This window comes from Varroa destructor, unplaced genomic scaffold (genome assembly GCF_002443255.2).
Source record: "Varroa destructor unplaced genomic scaffold, Vdes_3.0 BEIS01000006.1, whole genome shotgun sequence".
Taxonomy (NCBI): Eukaryota; Metazoa; Arthropoda; class Arachnida; order Mesostigmata; family Varroidae; genus Varroa; species Varroa destructor.
Genome location: NW_019211459.1, coordinates 4,917,351 through 4,936,209, shown reverse-complemented (window position 1 = coordinate 4,936,209; position 18,859 = coordinate 4,917,351). Strand labels below are relative to the sequence as shown.

Genomic DNA, 18,859 nt, shown 5'->3' with positions numbered 1-18,859 from the left:
TAAAAAAAAGTCTCGGGGGCTGTCGCCTGTTACAGCAGCTCCCACACGAGATATGTTTAAGTATATATATTTTTTTTTTTTTTTTTAATTAAAATATTTAGTTTTCTCTTTTGGAACGATAGACTACTTTTGTCGCGCCAAGAACGGCTGTAATGTGGGTTTCGTTTTCCAATAAATACTTGACTAAGTTTATATTAGATATAGCGGTGTAGAGTAGCTTGTTCCAATTGACCTGCATGCTGCTGGTCGCAAACATTTTCGAAAACAATATATTAGTCGGCACTTACCAGTTGCCGACAAATAAATTAGACACGACTAACAATACGTGTTTAAGCCAAAGAACCCATTAAGCACGTGGCTCCATTTACTATTAGGGAACTAGAGATGCCCTTTTTCTACTCTACCAGTGTAAACGTTTCATGCTAAGTGCGTAGGATGCAAATGCGGCAAAGCTAAATTAGGTAAGGTTAGTCGTCACTTTATTTACCGGTAGCCAATGACTGATCTGATTGTAAGATAGGCGATTCGTCAATTCTACTAACTTTACAGAGAATTCACCCGCTTACCACGTCTACAAATAATAGCTTACCCCATACGTCCATCTCCGCCTCACTTGTAGACGTGCTTTGAATAAAACGGTCATCCAAAACGCCGGTACGTATCGCACTGTACTGTTACTCATGCAATAGAAGTACGATCAATCTTCGGGCGCGCGGATGTGAACAATCTTTAAATTTTCCCGCCAAAAGCTAAGCTGAAAAAAAATCGACAAGCAACGAGTCTCGGCAAACTTTATTTTGCTTCATTATTGATCTCACAATATATTTCAAACATCACTAATAAATTTTTTGATAAACACAAACTACACAGACATGCTTTAATGTATCTACTGAGTTTTGAATATTCTTTGCTATAGTAATTTGCGTTGAGGGAACATTTCAATACAGGTGGACCGAAATATAGAAAGCCGTTAAGAAAGCGGCCCACGTGCAGCTACGGAAACGTCTGTCTGAAAATTCACGGCGTGCGTTTTCAAAACTCGGTCGAATCTTTGGTCTGCTCATGTTGGTTAGGTTGGGTTGGGCCTGTACGAACCGTAATAGCTGTAGATGATGTAGCACTACCTTGTCCCACGAGAGAAAATCGAACCTGTGCGGCCTCTGATAGTTGAGGTCCAACGAAGCTCACACCACTTAATAGCAGGACTCACTGTAATCGCCAGCAATATTTGCTTCGGTAGCAAAAGTCACTTCATATATACACCTCTCTCTATATATATATACACATACGGAAGCTAAATGAAGATTTCATTACGTTTCAACGATATTGTTTGCGGGCGCACTAACAAGTATCATTGCTGAAGGTAAAGTGTATCTAATGTAACCTTCTAAGCCATAAATTGTCTCCTTTTAATAGACCAATAATTTTTTACATAGATGTAAACCCGTTTAGGTGTCACTCAAAGATACGCTACACACAAACATGTCAGCGAGATAAAATTTTGGGACGATAACAGGTCTTAAAAACGCAAAGGCTTAAAACGGTCAAAAACTACACAAAATGCAAATCGAGCAGAAGCTCTTGAAACGATCGACGCAATCTGTATTTGATATCATTATGGAATGGCTATTAATTTATGTGGTAATTTACGTGTGTCGAAAATAGCTTTTTGAGCAGCGTTGCTAAATTTTCCAGATTCAAGTCTAAACTGAATTAATAATGTTCTTTTCCTTCCACGCATGTCCTCCATAAGTTCCTTAAGTTTGAGCGCACAATAACTGGCGGTAATGTAGGCCGTCGATTTTCCGATTCATCGTTTTATTGCTAGACAACAGCATATTGTGATTTGGTACTAGCACATTTGACCAGCGATATTTTCATCATGGTCTGTGTAAAGTCCGAAGCAATACATCACTTTGGATAGTTCTCAATTACGTGCGTGTTGTAATTATGCGCGTGCAACCTAAGCAATGAGTTTTTAATGCCATAAAATGCGTTTAGCTATAGTAATAATTATAGTAGCATAAAAAGTTTTGTAAATGCCGCTAACGTCTTTCTCGGGAGTGAATACGTGCCTAGTTAAGGTTGTGTTGAAAATTAGTCAATCAGATACAGATTATGAAAAACCTCCTATTCAATTATACCAGATCGTGCTTTCTACTAGCACTCTACCGATGCCACAGTACGGATGACGACTATCCCGTTTAACTGAGATCCGGTCTTGCAGAAGGACTGGATTGGGAAGCGCTGCACGCAGGCTAGTATCTCCTGCGGCAGAGAATTCCCTGGCGCACCCCGTCACCAAAATGTATTTCTCTAAACGTCGATTTTTGTTCAACTTTTTCTCAAACTCCCACAACTGTATACAGCGAAAGTATATCTTTGTTGAGCATTAATTTCCAACCTTATCTATGTAAGATTGTAGAGTGTGATCATTCGATTAAATTTGTATAGTAATACATACAAGTAAGCTCCAAGTTACACGCGCGTACATTCAAAGTAGAACAACGAACTCACAGACCTTGATGAATTTGCCACACACAAGAATCGTATCGGATGCACGTTGAAATAATCATCTTTTTGTTGTCCAGTAGGTTCGATGTGGGAATTACCCCGTTCAGCACATGCAGGAATTGTCGCATGGCGTGTGAATATTAATATACGGGACGTGACATATTTAATGTTCCTTATGATACCTTTGTTGCGTGGCCGTAGATATGGTTCCGCGAACTAAATCTGTGCACATACCACTAACGTTTCGATGTCCTGTACGTTTATAATAGTTGAGTCTTATATGAAACTCCACAATAAATCGTTCATCTCGAGTACAATTATTATTAGACTAACTTCAACATTTTTCGTGATTCTGTATCATAGTAAAATTTGTATCTAATAATTGCAAATAGAAAGTTATCTCCCAACACGAAAAACATTCATGCAACTTGAATGAAATAGCCTGTGCGTAGCTAAGGCTCTTAGAAACTTTAAGTTTCTACCTGTTTCATAAGGGTAATACTTCAGGGGTTGTTCAGGAACGAACAGATGTTCTACTCTACGAAATTTTTCTCTGGCCGTCCAATTCTATTTCGAGCAGTTTTCGGATGAATTTTCAAATGCATATTATGTTCCACAATGAGCCAGCTTAAATTTAAGCTTGATGTACTTACAAATCACAACCGACTGATTCGATAATGTTAACCGAACTTAATAATCGAGTTTTCTGTACTATGTAGCAATATTTACAGATTAACCTCATGCCAAAACAGGCGTCAATACAGTCTTTCGCTTATACATGCTTCCGTATATTTTTGCCTTAGTTTTCTCGAGCAGATCTTGCTCGAGCTCACAACAGAACTCTCACTATTTTTGTTACCAATGCCGTCTCCAGGTCACGTGTTATCATTTACTTAGAGACACTCCGTCAGTTTTGTATGAGGAGACCGGCGCAATTTGTCAGTTGATTGATTTTTTGTCCGCTGCACGCATTTAGGTGCTAACGCGGTTCTTCAAAGCAGCGTAGCTTCTTCAAACATACTTACGGTCGCCTTGTCTCCACTAGATTTGTCTTTTCTTGTCTCAGCTGCGTTCGAATTTGCGTCATCGAATCCTTTTTTTTGCCGGTTTTAGCCGCCTCCATTCGTTCCTTCAGTCTGTCTCCAGGTTCATAATCATCATCAAATAGTACTTGGCACAAATCCTTTTCGCAAATACTGTGACAATACGGGGTATGAGACCATCGAAAGGATAAAAAACTCCTTGAGTGTTTTGTTCAAGTGGCAGAGAAAGGACGACAGACAAGGTAGTGCGTATTTTTACCTCTCATCCAAGCAATATTCAATACCTAGACACATATAGATACATTGGTTAACGCCATTACCGGTCGTAAAGGTGGGCAAGCAATCAGCAGACTATTGCAAATATCGAACGAAATGCAATACATACTACTACTACTGAACATGAAGGACATTTGGTATTAGTATCAGTGATACCAACATCGAAGTTCAGCTGACTGCTGAAGGATGATGTGCGCGCGTGGTGCGTTTCGTATCACACCCCGAGGCAAGAACTTCACCAGATGGGACCACAGCTCTTTGAAATGGTTGCTTATGTTATTAAACATAGGAATACGTTTTCCCTCGCATGAACTTTCCCACGCTGAGTTTTGTCGTGCAGTCCAATCAAGTCTTTTTCAAAACACTCTTTCTCTAACAAACAAATAACTTTCCTATAGTAACTACATTTCAAGCTGTAATAGTACTGATAGACTTATTAACCGTATCGTAACCGACCTCTTGCTGAATTGTGTATTTCAGATCTTCCGATCTTCTAGCGTAGACTTTATTTCAAATATGCTCTCAGGAAAAAAAATCCAGTTTCGCACTTAATTACCTTACGGATTTGTCTTACGGAATAACTTCCCAACATTTGTTGTTCGCTGGTAAAACTTGTTCTTGGTCTTAGTGGTCTTCATAAACGTTGACTGTAAACATCCTGAACAGCTTCGTTCATTTAAAGCGTATTTTTAATCTGATCAATTGTGAGTGCTGCAGGTGAGTCCGCCGAAAACTCCCAGCAATATTGTACCTGTACTTCTGCTACACTTCCATGCTTCCAATCAGTTTTTTTTTAAAAAGTGTTCGTTTGTTCAAAAGCCAGTCCTCCATTTTCAGATAATTACACTCTGAGACGAAAGTAGAATTTAGGAAGCTTTCAATCGGAAAAACTTCGGATCCTTTCCTCATACCTAGAATAGTTTGTTTGTGTAGCCCATCTGTGGCAGCGTCCATTTTACCTGGAATAGAAGTAGCATTAATAACGGACTATGAATGCGTAGCGTATAAATCTTACCAAGTGGCGATCACCAATGTAAGACATTTGTAAAAGCCATTCGAAATCTTCATGTATAGAAAGATTTATTTTTTCTATTGACATTAATATATGTTATAATAAGTGCGCAAGTAATCTTCTAGCATCCAGATCGAAATATCTTTGCGTCGTTAATTATAGCCGATGATTTAACTATTTGCATGATTTACAATCGTCTTGTTTTATTGGAAATATCATTCTATTCAGAAGAAACACGATCTTACCAGTGTTACGCAGCGGCAGCAACCGGCGCATCGCCAAACAGACAATGCTAAGCCAAGTCAGCGATAGCACGTCATATGTTATAGTTCCCTTTATTGCTCGCCCACAATCTCAGCCCAAAAACAGCAAAACAATACAACGAGTTCTGCATTGATTTTCCTGTACACTGAAGCTGGTGTGAAGCTCCTGTGCACCTTCTTTCTATTAGCAGACGAATATATCCGAAAGTAGCATCTATCCGAAGACAATTCGAGACGATCTACTTGTGCCATAAAGAAACTGGTGAGCAACACACTCCTAAAATATTCTTGATCTCTTCCTTCATTTTATCTAAAATTAAATTAATAAGGAATATATGGACAGCGTTGCCCGCCTGAGTGTTAACTATGAAAACTGCAATCCGTAACTGTTAGGTAAAAAAAAAAACTCATTCTTAGGAAAGAATATATCAGAAAACAACGAGTCTGACTTAAATTTCTTGGTTCTTATCTATTGTACTGCGTAATCAAGGCTTCGTTCGCAATTACGACCAACAACCTTGCACTAGGCCTACCAGAACAAAGACGGTCCGAACTTGGCATAAAGGTATTTGAACGCCGGACACTTTTCTAGCTATATTCATCACTGTAATTAATTAAATATGTGTGAATAATATTGTTAACCTGGCAATAAACTACGGTAATAACATATGATGAAAAAGCTCTATTATACGTAGCTGTTGGGTAGGGGTCTCGATGATAATGCATGGGTAACGTATTTACCTACTAAACATGTAATGGTATAATGTCCAGGTCTCGTCCGTTATGACCCCTACGTGAACGAATTCAGTATCGACCGTCGAATTTTTTTTCGGAGATTTTCTTTGAGTGCCCAGGCTGGGAGGTCCGCGGCAAACGGTGGCATCGCCAAGTCGTTTGTATGACCGACGTTTAGCCTCTTTTCAGAGAATAGTCTGTCGCTATTCCAGGTATTACTTGCGCTGGGGCAGGCTGCGAAAACCGAAGGTCGCAAAATGACGGAAATAAGCCGGAACGTATCTTTTTAATAACCGCCTAGTTAGCTTCTCAGGCCCGGTGAATGCCTTTCTTCTGATATAAATTCTAATTTACGATTTACTAAAGGGCATCCGCATGGAGTTACTGCATACTAACAAGAAGGGTATCTTTATTGGATAGGATATTTCACAGATTTTGTTGACCCGGTCCCATCTGGAGAAATGGATATCTATTTTATTTTTCGCAACAACAATGCCTGGATCCTTTGTTCGGACGGAAAGTCCTACTGTCTGAAGCAAGATAGTGGATCTTTCCCGACGTCTTGAGCCCGTCATAGTATCGCTACAACGGCGTTTCAAATGGTCACAGATTTGACGGTTTTTGTGTTCTAAGATGGCCCGAATCTTGATCGTGGTTGAAATTCTGAAAGAATATCAGTTTATCAAAAACCGGGTCAACAAAGAACGCAGATTGCGGTACGAACGGGTTGAGCGCATATTTTGAATGGAGTACAGTCTCAAATCATTTCAGTATTCTCGCATTGGGCAGGACGGCCAAACACGGTAACGTATGAGAAAATGAATTTGATTGACTGTACTATTCTTATTATTACTGAATGATCGTAGGCCCCATAACAATATATATTGCTGACATAAAAAAACTGTCACCAGATTCGGCACTGGATTTCGATTTACTTTAGTTGCTGTCAGGGATGTCACAGATTATGTTCAGTCTTTAATTGTTCATTATTATTTATAATGCTATCAGATGCTCTGATTACGGCTGTCGTAATTTTGTGTCGTTCACGAAATTCTACTGATTCCGAATTTGCTATGGATGAAAGCAGTGACTAGGGACTCCTTAAACCTGCCAACGACCCTGACAGTGCTAACAGTCACAAGAGTTTGAGATTGATACCGACCCCAGCATTCGAAAAATGGGGCTCAAGCGAAACAGGACCATAGCGAATATCCCAGATAAACCAACGATCTCAAACGGCTGCAGAGACAAGGGGTCATCTTTCTCTATGACTTTGTTACGAGCTTAGTGCACTAAATGTATCAATGATCCTATATGTGGGTCTAGGAGATCTCCAAGTGTAATCTCTCTTTAGTGGTATCTTGATTGACGTTGTTTTCGATGCAGAAAACTGAAATACCTATTTTTCACTATCGTATTCCGCTACTTATAATAGCATGCGGTATCTGCTTAGCAACTTATAGGGAGGAGAAACAAACTGGGTTGCTTCTGAGGTCTGCTAATAATGAAGTGTTGTTTTCCACGCACAGTGTTTTCAATATCCATATCTGCTTACTGCCGTCTGATATTCTATCGGATTGGTTCGTTCTCGTGCCTTTGGATAGCACGACCATTGTCGTTAACACTTCAGCACTATAACGTGTGTTTCGCAGTGAAGAAAAGTGAAGAACATGTAAAGATTCGTGTGAGCTACACATATCTCTGCATTATTTTTGATTGAAGAACCGCTTGGAGTGCAGCATAGCATACCGAACCTACTAGTCATAACAAAAGAGCTTCGAGGCTGGCGTTCCATACAGAAAAAAGCTACATGCAGCTACAGAAAAGAGATAAACTCATTCTGCAGCTCGATGTAACTCATGTAAAGGTTATATCTTATGGAGATATAGGTGCAGAAGAAGAGTCACGTGTAGGTTAAATGAATTCGTTTCGATGGCGATAAATACAAACAAAAACAACTTGTTCTAGCCTGAAGAACAAATGAAAATTCAAACAACAAATATGTAATTGTCTACAATGATTTTGGTAAGAATGGCAGCTGGAGTGGTAAAAGAACATAACTACGCGCATAATTGTTACTAATTAATCTAACACATTCCTTCGCTTTAATGCACAAACGTTCATAAAGAAGGAAACATTGTTTGCCGTACATAAGCGCGACGCTTGCATCTATATTATAATTATTTTTACCATTATTAGCTACGTTCTATGCGCGAGCAATGGCGAACTCCATGCCATACGGCTGTCATACAGTTTGCCCCATGACGACGTAAACTATTTGAGACCGTTACTTGAGAGACGATTCGTAAATACGCACAGATAGATGATCAATGAAAAAAAACATGTTAGCCATAACAATGTGTTGCTTAATAAATGAGTTCACATATACAATGGCAAAATAAGTTGGTGCTTATAACGGATAACCTGTTAACCATTTGTGTACGACGAATCCGTACGCTATGTTTTTTTTACATGAGTATGATGGTTGTGTTGTCTCGCAGACCAGTTAGCTAAGTCAAAACTCAGGGCTAACTTTTAGACTTACCTGAATCACACCGGCAAACCAACGCATTTTTTGTAGTTCTATTACAAGTATATCTGCATGTATAGAGATGGCCTGGAAAAGGCCTCTGCTTCCTACGTGCACTGCATACGAGACATCTGTAGAGACCTGTTCTTTTAATTTTGAAGTCAGCTTGAATGAGTTGGCTAGCGCTTTACAAAAGGCGCAGCAGTTATTGCCTTGCTTGGGAACGTCTAATCCGCTTACTCGAGCGCAGTGGATTACCCATTAACCCACCCGGGACAAGTTATCGCGTCTTCAATAGATGCCTATCTGCGAAAGAACGCTTTTGCAGGCGATATTTGGGTGAAACTAAGAATAAACATACAAGAAAATTGTATCCGATAACAGTTGTTTTAGAGCTATATATGAACAAGTTACTGAGAAACCCAGTTATGGCTAACTGACGTAGCTTGCCTAATAAACACATTTGAACGAGGATCACTGTAATCAGCATATGTATTTGATTTTTTTAATGCAATTTTTGGCATCTGCTAGGTAGTACGATAGCTATGATATTATAGATTAGGTTTGAACTTCCCATGTTCTTCGATGTCGTTCATGTTCCAGTGATAGGTCAGTGGGTATCGTATATGCCCGCTAATTTGAGAAATACAGAGTGGTGAAGATTCTATACAGAGTACAGACACATTTCGCTCCGTGCCAGCTGCTGGACATTTTACTATGTCCATGATTGAACTCAAAACATTTGGAACTTACTATGTTAGGGAATGTTGAACTTGACTGAATGAATGAGTACAAGACTCTAAAACCCAAAATAAGTACAGATGAATCAGAACATTGTCGCCATAAATCACACCTATGGAAGCAACTATGAGTTTTAATGCGTTTCTCTCTCTCTTTCTAAGCAAACAACTCAAAGATGGTGTCCTGACGAATACGCTCTATACGTGTTTAGCAGCGTCAACATGCTTTCATTATGCTTTGACAATGACAGAAATTTAGCAGTTATCATTACGGCACTCACTAACTTGAAAATTCTAGGATAAGTCGTACCCGCCACAATAAAATCAACTTTAAGACGCAAGTAATATAGATGGTCAACATTATTTACCATTGTTCTGAATCCTCTCTCGATAAGCCTAAGACCCTCGATTTGAAGTATTGTCGTAAAAATCTTGACAAAACAACAAAAAACTATCTCCAAACCAGAACTATTACTACTAGCAGCTAGTTAGCTGCTGTCCTACAATAATGAGTATCTACACCTTTAGCGTAACGTCGCTAATATATTTACTGGAACGTACGTTGCGTGGCTAGTCTTCTATCTGCAATGTTCGTTAAAATACGAACGGGTTATAAATTTAGCGGAAAATTAAAGCCAGCAATTCTAGAATGAAGCACCAGTAGGACGAATAAAAGGATTCTACATGGAATATGTTCAGATCATGTCGTCTTGATAAGACAAATAATTATACACACAATTTCTCAAGAGTATCATAAATAAACAATGGTATTATATACTAAACGAAAAGTGCGATTATATAAAGAAAAATACAATTCATATCGTTTTCTAGACTTATAGACCATGTTTTCGTTCACGCAGAGAAGATTAAAAAGCTTAGTTATTTTTTTCCTTTTGTAATACACATTAAAACAATGGCCAGTAACACTTTTGATCTCGATACTACGATTAATTCGTTATGATTTGCCGATTGACACAGCCCCATCGGGGGAAAGGTTGGTACAAAATAGAATAGCCTTGACTGATATGACTGAGCAAAACAGCGACTTTTGAGCGCCGCAGAACTTGATGGTGCTGGCCGTTTCATAACACTGCTGTAAGCTTGTACATGAGGTTACGCTGCTACATCCAGCTATCATCCGCGGATTGGGTTCTCAATTCGTTTAAATATAACCCCGCATAAAACGCACTATTTTTTTGGCGAAGTGTTTCGAAAATCATACAAAAGATATAACAAAATACGAAATACACTACAGTACACAAATATAGTATATTAATGAACTAAATAAAATGGAAAAAAATAGTTAAAAAACAGAATCGATATTACAACATCAGAGTAAACGAAGCTTTCGAGCGTTAGGTTGTATTCATCATCGAAGCAGGCCAGTAACTACGTCAAGCATTGATTCAACACCCTTTTATGGCTTTTGGTCCTGGAACCGAAGCAGTGGAAAATATTATATTGAAATATGTTGCGACACAGCATCCTAGTCAACTCGATTAGAATGGAAAATGAATGGGAACAGCGTTTTTTCAACTCTGAAGTTCAAAGGTTGCCCTCTACATGGAACTGTATGTAGCGACACCTTTCTGATTTCGCACCCTGTCAGCATTTTTCAAGTTACTCCAATACACGAAGCTATGCCGCCATGATCATATATATATTATGTATATCACGTCAGTTGTTTATTCGTGTTTCAGTTTCATTAGATGTTCTCTTAAGCAATTAACGGTTTCTTTTAGAAATCCAGTTTCTAAATGGCTCCTGATATTTATCCAAACTTTCTTTATCAAGTTAGAGGTATATAATAAGACGGTCGCTTTCTCGCTGCGAATAACTGTAACATTTTTGTTACGGCTATTCCAAACATCTGCTAGACTTGTGAATACGTGAACTCATTAATAAAACTTAACAGCTACTGACAATTTTTAAAATTACGTTTTATTCCACAAATAACAGTTACACAACTGGACTAATAGTAGTCATATTTAGGATAATATTCTGCAGACTGGCCTATAGGACACGTGATTCGTGTATGGTGCCGTTTGTATCACACGTTTGTCCTAAATTATTTGAACACGTTACGAAACTTAGTTGTTGTAAATCCGCTAGAAAACAGGTGTATCGTGTGGCCATAGCTAATCGGTTTCGGTATCGAAATATGTTTCAACATATTCGAAATATTCTGCAACACACAAGTTTGCTAGTTTTACGCGATCAGATCAAATGTATTGTTTTTAATTTGAGTGGCACGCTTTTCTTCATGCACGGAACAATGCACAAAGTTACAAAGCAACGTAATGAGTGTTGACACAATGCAGTCAAAATGAATTAGATGTAATATTAAGAACATTCAAACGGCAAATCATATGGCACTACTCAGAGTTTCAGATTCTGCAGCATTAATGATTATTAATTAGAGATGACAAGGCCTTGTCAGCAAAATCAACTGAAATCTACAGAACTGAGCTCGATGCGATGGATTCTTCCCATTTTTGCCTTAAAGATGTTCTTGTTTGACGTACAACGTGGAAACATGGCATCGACAGATTTAGGGAGACGCTCAGGGATCAAACATATTAAGCGCATCGTATTCAATTACACATCTCTAATAATAAATAACTAATAATTAAAAAAAAAGGGAAAAAAGTGCAAAAATCAGTAATTTTACCTGTTCAACAGGCTTTTTTGAGACAGCGTATGCTACTGATACGCTCTTTAAAACATCTTTGTAGTCATTCTCAACTGTTGTTCCTTTTACAACATACATTGAGAATACTGTTTAACACTCTTTTTTAAAAAACACATTTTTTCCCATGGTGGAAAGCTTCTGGGGCTCATTTATTTCCGTGTAGCATGCCATTTAAGTTCGCTTGAAAAAGCCCTCGCATCGATCAGTCACTGCTTTACGGGACACACTGTGGTTTTTGCCTCATTCTGGAATTATTCAAAAAGCGCTGTGAGCTGTTTCATTAGAGAGGGAAACGTACTCTGGAAGACCTTGACCACGTTAAATCCGTTTCTGTTCCTGCGTGCCCTTATGTGTAACATCTTCGTGTGATTGTCTGTCTACGAAAGTACGTTTTCATAGACGGTGTTTGTAAAAACGTAACAGAAAAAAGCAAAATCACTGCCGTTGGGGTACCATACCGATGTTTTTGGGGACTGCCGGCCTTGCACTGTTCTCTGCAGGACTCGTTGGCTGTTTTCAGAAGAGCGTTAGCTCTGTTTTGCGAACCTCCACGATGACTGCTAAGTCTAATGAAAGGCCCAAACTTGTAGTATTCGATCTCGGTAAGGACTCAAGCTTTCATTTAGCTTTGACTTATGCAAAAAAATCTAAGTTAAAAGGATATGTGGTTCAAACGTTTTGAAGTCCTTAGGAAAGAAAGGCAGGAATATTATGGCCGCATCATACACACTAGTTGTGCCGGATGTAAACTTTACCATAAATCGATACGCAAATTTCGTTTAGTTAGCCCCGAAAGCTAGTTTGGTTTGCCTTCTGGGCGTAAATACTGTGTTCATTAATCAGGTAGTTTATAATATTTTTTAAAAAGTTTACACAAGTGCTTTCAGAAACAGGCACCAGTGATTCACTAAGCTGAAAAATACACAGTGTTGGTTATTCTCACATAATATATCGGATTTATGTTTTTTGAAGATAAACGTACATTAGATTAGAAACACTCTAGTTTTGCTGCAAAAAAGTTTAAATTGCATGATAATTATTAGGGTTTTCATATGATTGAGCAATAACTGCGTCCGAAGTTGACTAAAATCTTATTTTCTTTTTTAAACATTTTTTTAAATTAAATTAAAATATAAAAAATGTAAAATTTATTTTCAGTACATGCGCTCTAAATACTAATCTATGTTGATCGAGGCAAATATTATGCCGATATAGAGAGTAATAAGCAATGTTCCATACGATTAAACTATTTTATCTACACCTACTGATCCTGAATTTTTTCGTTAGGTTGCTAGAACGTAATCTAGACAATGTGGTTTCGAATAAATAAATTGAATCGAGTCAGATGTCTCCGACCCCACAAACTCCAATGACTGCCATGTCTTATATTAGAGATAACAAATCATTTATATCGTTACATATCTAATACTCATACCTTCCAATCACGCATAGCTAATTATTAACTTCGACAACTTTTTCAGATTATACTCTTTGGCCGCAGCACGTTGACACCACAGTACATCCACCGCTCCGGAAAGACAAGTATGATTCTATTCAAGTGTTGCCCACTATGCTTTGCGTTCGCCTATCAGAATGACAATCGGGATGATGTACGGGCAACGTCGCAAACTCGAACCTTTAGGATCTCCCGTTATATTCCGACAAAGCCCGTACAAATAAGCGCAGCTTAATACATTCCTATTTGGTAATAAAGTTAGTTATTGTAGTTATAAAGATACTTAAAAATAGTTAATTTTATATGTAATTCATAAATTAGATTTTTTAAGCAGGAGCAGAGCCGCTAGAAGCGCACCTTCATAATTGGATGTTTTTTCCCCAAAAAAAATGGCTATAATATAAAAGTAGCTAATTGAAAATTCAGTTGATACGTAATTCACTGCAATAACTATTTCACTTTAACTATAAAATTTGACGGTGCGTTTCTCTTCTTCCAGTCCATGAGGTCTTATTAAGCGGTGTAAAATTTTTCAGACTTGGGAACGTGTTCGACTCGTACGGTCAGGCTGTCAAACCTTTTCCAGAAGTAAGTGTGACTCGAGTCTTACAGTCTCTCGAGAATTACAACGTTTACGTTTTTCGAGGATTATTACGACCAAATGAAAAATCATGAAGAAAATTATATGATCACAACTAGGTCCCCGAACCTGATCGGTTCCCATTGTTTTGGTCTGTATAATTTTGTTGATGGTCGGATCATATAGGGTCACTCTCAATCGCACAGACGAAACGAGGAAAATTTAGCGAAGCTTTAATGGTTCTGGTATAGGTGAAAATTTTTTGCTGAGACGGTATTTGCTTGGTTGAAGTTATTAAAATATGAGATTATATGATCTGTTCCTTACAAAAAAGGAGGATACAGCAGATTTGAAATTCGGAGGCGAAATAATAGTGTAATCAATACAGCACATTTTAATTCATAACAAGTTTTACCGATTTTTCTTACGTATTGCTGAGTTTAGCATGCAGCACTTGATTTTACTGATTTAATTTAAGAACAACATGCAGGCTAGCTAAACTGGGTAATTTCGAAGAACTACTGTAGGATGGCTGCAGTGCCTACTGAACCTCGAGTATTTTCCAGACCGATAACGGCATTTCATTTTAAACAACTTAGATGGCGCAAATGTTTGTAGTGATCGAGTCTGTAGAATAAATTCATTCATACGAAATGATGGCTGATGTATGACATAGAAAACTAATTTTAAGCCAAAAATTTTATGCATTATTATTTTGCCTGTAAACGAGGCTTTTTCTGCAATAACACACTTCCCAATATCAGTCTATGCGACTAAATCTATCTATGCGATTACCTCAATCTATGTGAAAGTTTAAGTACAGTCAGACAAACTTTGATAAGCCTTAACCATATATATACAAAACCCTCCAGTTTTGTCCATATTTTATTAATACTCTTAGTGCCCTTAAAAATTTTTCAGCAATTAAGCAAAATTCGTTACTTCGAAATTCTTACAGGCAGTTAGCTGACAAGATGTGAGTAAATCAAAATGAAAATTCAATGGTATGCCAGTGGAAAATTGCTTCGATTGAATAACTGAAAATCTAAATTTTCGAATACCTCTTTCACTGTCGTAATGACCAAATGTCTTGATGATTTCTACCATGTTTATTTAAGGTTCCGACACTGTTGGAATACTTGCGTTCCGAAGGGTACCAGATAGCTGCAGCCTCTCGGACAGATGCACCGCCCGTTGCCAATGAGTTAATTAAGCTCCTTGATTGGGATCATTACTTTGATTATCGCGAGATTTATCCCGGATGCAAGAAAACACATTTCATGCGGTCAGTTTACGTTTCATAATGACTCTATTTCGAAAAGACAAACTGAAAACCATTGGGTAGAAATATCCTACATTTCAATGAAAATATCTTATTGCCCTCGATTGCAGGGCTGATCTTAACTCGAAGCTATCCTGACTTGTAAACCCTGAATAGCCAATTGCTTGAAAATTTACCTTCTGATATGAATATCATATAGGCAAAATAACACACAGGTCATTGATGTTATGATTTGAACTTACCTTTGTCGTTTAATAACTAGTTAATGACTGATTAGCTTAATATTCATATAATGCTATTTTGTATCGATGTATATATTTCAAAAATAATGACCACGTTCATTAAGTTATTCTCGGTTTTCAAATGAATAATTCAAATTCTATTCTATACTATGCTAACGATTCCATTAAAGGCTTGTAACGTTATGAACCTCGGAAGTACAGACAAAAATGTGACAATTAAAAATACAGCTTATCCTATGCTTCAACTCGGTAAACCGTTCTCATTAAAGACAAAAACATGTTTCTATTTTACTCTGATTTTCGGTAGCAGATTTCAGAAATCATCCGGAATTACATTCACGGATATGATTTTTTTCGACGACGAGATGAGGAACATCCGGGACGTATCACAGCTCGGCGTAACAGCGATCTATGTCCGCTCAGAAGGAATGACAAGGCGTCTGTTCGACCAGGGACTAGCGCAGTGGCGGAAGGAGAACGTCAAGAGTTAAGCGTTTTCTCGTGAACAAGTTCTATGTCTTGTCAAGTTAAGTTTGCATAATACAGGAACAGAAATAATCCGCGATTATGATTTCCGATAGTTCTAGATATTTTAGTAAGGATCCTTGCATCCGCCATTCACCTGGTGCAATCTAAGACCTAAGCATAATACGTTATTGATGAATATATAACAGAAAACTACGTGCTGTGCGTAAATGTGCTAAATTATGGAAATTGCTTCGTTTTTTTTTTGAGATTAGGTCCATATGATTATTTATGTATATTACGGTTTTGCGATAGATTGTTTTGACTTAATAGAATATCAGAAAACTTAGTACTCGTAGATTTTTATAAAATGTTCATGGGATATGTGTCAATGAAAATTAGATTAAATAATTGAGGAAAGTAGCATTACGCAGCACGAAGAACTGCGAACGCTCCAAGCGGCCGAGAATCAATAAACTTTTTTGTGAGTTTTGCGAAACGGCTCGCAAATGAACTGGAAGGCTCAATGTTAATTATGACTCGCTTTGCTTGAATGTTCAAGGGCATGTTATTGATCTACAGCCAGAGAGGTATTAGCTCGGACCTCCTTTATGACCACATGAACTAACTGTTTTATATACGGCACCGTGGCTGTTTTACGTGGATACCGCGTGCCCTTTACAGCCAAACACGTTGGTTACCACCCTGTCACGGGGACACGCGCACATGAGCTGACGAAGCTTAAGTTCTGTCAGTTAAGTGGGATAAGAAGTCGACTTTTTTTATCATTACAAATGCTAAAAAAAATCCCACTTAGCACGATAGCGGTAGCGACCATATCGTAACCATGTGCAAAGCGTAGGGCATCAAATGCCACGCACGAAACTACACCTGGCGGCGGCCGTAACCACTGCCATAAACGACATATCTTGCACTCTCCATTCATAAATGATACATAACAGGTATTGCAAGTCCACTAGTTACTGATGCAATAGGCTGACAGCCAGAATATTGGCAGATTGTGATTCGCATCGGGGCGTGCACTCCGCAACGTAAACCTGCTCGTCGTGAATGTTGGTGGGAAACTGAAGTAATACTTCACGGACGAGATCTGGGGTGATTATGTATGAAGGGCGTACTCTCGAATTAAAAACTTTATTAATAGAGTACAAATTCTAAACATAAAAGATAAGAACAAGTTATCGAGGAATGCAGCTGTTGTAAATTAATCTAGTTCAACTGATAAAACATTTGATACAAGAGTAGCTGCGAATAGCAGTATGCACTAGGATGTAGCTGAATACACAAGATTATTGGAATTGTCTTACAGATCAACTAAGACCGCTCGGAAATGTGTACTCTCCTGAAATTAACATTAAAATAAAATGAATTTGAAAATCTTGAGTCTGGCCCCTATTTGACATGTCGTAATATTGGAGAAAGCTTGCACGGCTTTTATAAGCATAAATATAGGAAGTAATACAAGTAAACTTTTAAAAGAACGACTACTTAAATATATGCACTCAAAAGGTTTCTTTGTCTTTGTTTTGTATACATCAATACCGTTTTGCCATAACTTAGATTACATTAGCAATATAATGTTTGCCTCATTGTATGTATATTTTCAATTTCATGGTCATTGGTACTAATAATACTAGTAATTATTATTATTTATAATTTGATATATGTATTTACGCCTGAACAAATTTCATAAATAAAATTTGGTTATTTTTATTTTTTGCTTGCTTCACTGGCAAAGCAATTTTTATTGAAACTAGACTTGAATTGTCAATGTCAAGCATCTTAGGATTATATAGGGAATGCAATTCGATTAAATACTCATGGTTTTTTGCTGTTAGTTTCGAACTAATTACAAACAGAGCAGGCGTTTATGAAATCAACAATGTGGCCCGCTTCAAAGATATTATAAAAAGAAGACCCTTTTTAATACCCTGAGATGTAGTATGTGTATTGATATTTGGCGCTCGATTTTTTCGATAGACATGTCCCGCCGAATACATGTATCAAACTATCAATAACATAACTAGGTTTATTTTTAAACCAAGGTCTTCGGCTCTCTGTCGCGCTTCTAGATTGTATAATAATTACAATCAAATCTTTTGATCAACGAAACTCAGCTCGGTCTAATTATGAATACACGAAATAGGATATTGTTATACGCTTTTGAACTAGCGATTTCAGGAATTACAGCTTCGTTCTATAAACTCTCACCGTTTTCAAGTAGAGGTATATTGAGTCAGATGCATCCTTCAGGAGCTATCGACAAGGTAGACATCCAGAGAGCGTTTCCTTTATTGGTTCCTATTGCAGTTTTGTACATGCAGACCACAGTTATTCAATGGCAAGTTCTGTTCGAATTGTTACGTTAGATGCAAACGAGACTTTTTGACAGATCGTTTTATAATAGCATACGACCAACTTTAAGTAAAATGAGAATGAATCTATCGCCTCATCAGAGTTCGTTTTTTTATTTAATTTATCATGTTATTTAATAAAAAAAAATAAAAACTACACGCTATTCATTATTTGGTGTTCAGTTCATGCAGTGATGACCCGCTGTGCCTTGGATGCCACTGGAAATGTGCCAAAACGGACATCGTGCTCAATGTAAACACATATGTCGTCGTCGTCATTAGGGATCGCTCGGCTAACACAATATTCGCTGCCGCCGCTGCTCATGCCGATATCCGAGTAGCGCTGATTGTACTCCAAAAACACTAATACACAATAAACGCGTTTGAAGCCACAGCTTGAGTAATGGGGCGATCCTCCCATTCTCTTTAAAGAAATTATTGCAGGGGATCTGGTCCAGTCCAATTTATTGGCCACCCGGCCTGGGAAAAGAGAGAGGCCAATGAAGAAAAAAGAAGCGTACCACGTGAGCTGTCGCGGGACTGCATGTGTGGGATGAAGAAGAAATACATTGATAGAATGAACCATATTAGTGAAGACTGTTAGCTGGCTACCACTTACTGGGTTTGCTTGAAAATCCTGAAATCTGAATTTCA

At 38.0% G+C, this 18,859-nt stretch overlaps 2 protein-coding genes and 1 long non-coding RNA gene across 7 annotated transcripts in view; 2 read left to right on the top strand and 1 right to left on the bottom strand.

Annotated features, from left to right (window-relative positions):
- LOC111253447 (uncharacterized) overlaps positions 1 to 885 on the top strand; it is a 6,457-nt gene extending 5,572 nt beyond the window's left edge. For all 5 annotated transcript variants that reach the window (XR_015316228.1, XR_015316227.1, XR_015316226.1 and 2 more), the window contains one exon: positions 550 to 885. Coding sequence is in view for 1 of the 5 variants with exons in the window: in XM_086973793.1 (XP_086829919.1) it covers positions 550 to 581 (32 nt within the window). In the remaining 4 variants the exon portion in view is untranslated. The remainder of the gene's footprint in view (positions 1 to 549) is intronic.
- Positions 886 to 1,018: 133 nt separating this feature from the next.
- On the bottom strand, positions 1,019 to 8,665 carry LOC147754773 (uncharacterized). Its single transcript, XR_015316229.1, has 3 exons — positions 8,389 to 8,665; positions 5,091 to 6,506; positions 1,019 to 4,792 (listed from the first exon to the last, which is right to left on the bottom strand). It is a non-coding gene; the product is annotated as an uncharacterized LOC147754773 (long non-coding RNA).
- A 3,419-nt stretch (positions 8,666 to 12,084) lies between these two features.
- LOC111253337 (magnesium-dependent phosphatase 1-like) lies at positions 12,085 to 17,234 on the top strand. The gene is made up of 5 exons (XM_022812590.2): positions 12,085 to 12,407; positions 13,287 to 13,347; positions 13,798 to 13,849; positions 14,960 to 15,126; positions 15,676 to 17,234. The coding sequence occupies exons 1-5, from the start codon at positions 12,266 to 12,268 to the stop codon at positions 15,854 to 15,856; spliced, it is 603 nt and encodes a 200-aa protein (XP_022668325.1). The 5' UTR covers positions 12,085 to 12,265; the 3' UTR covers positions 15,857 to 17,234.
- Positions 17,235 to 18,859: the final 1,625 nt, after the last annotated feature.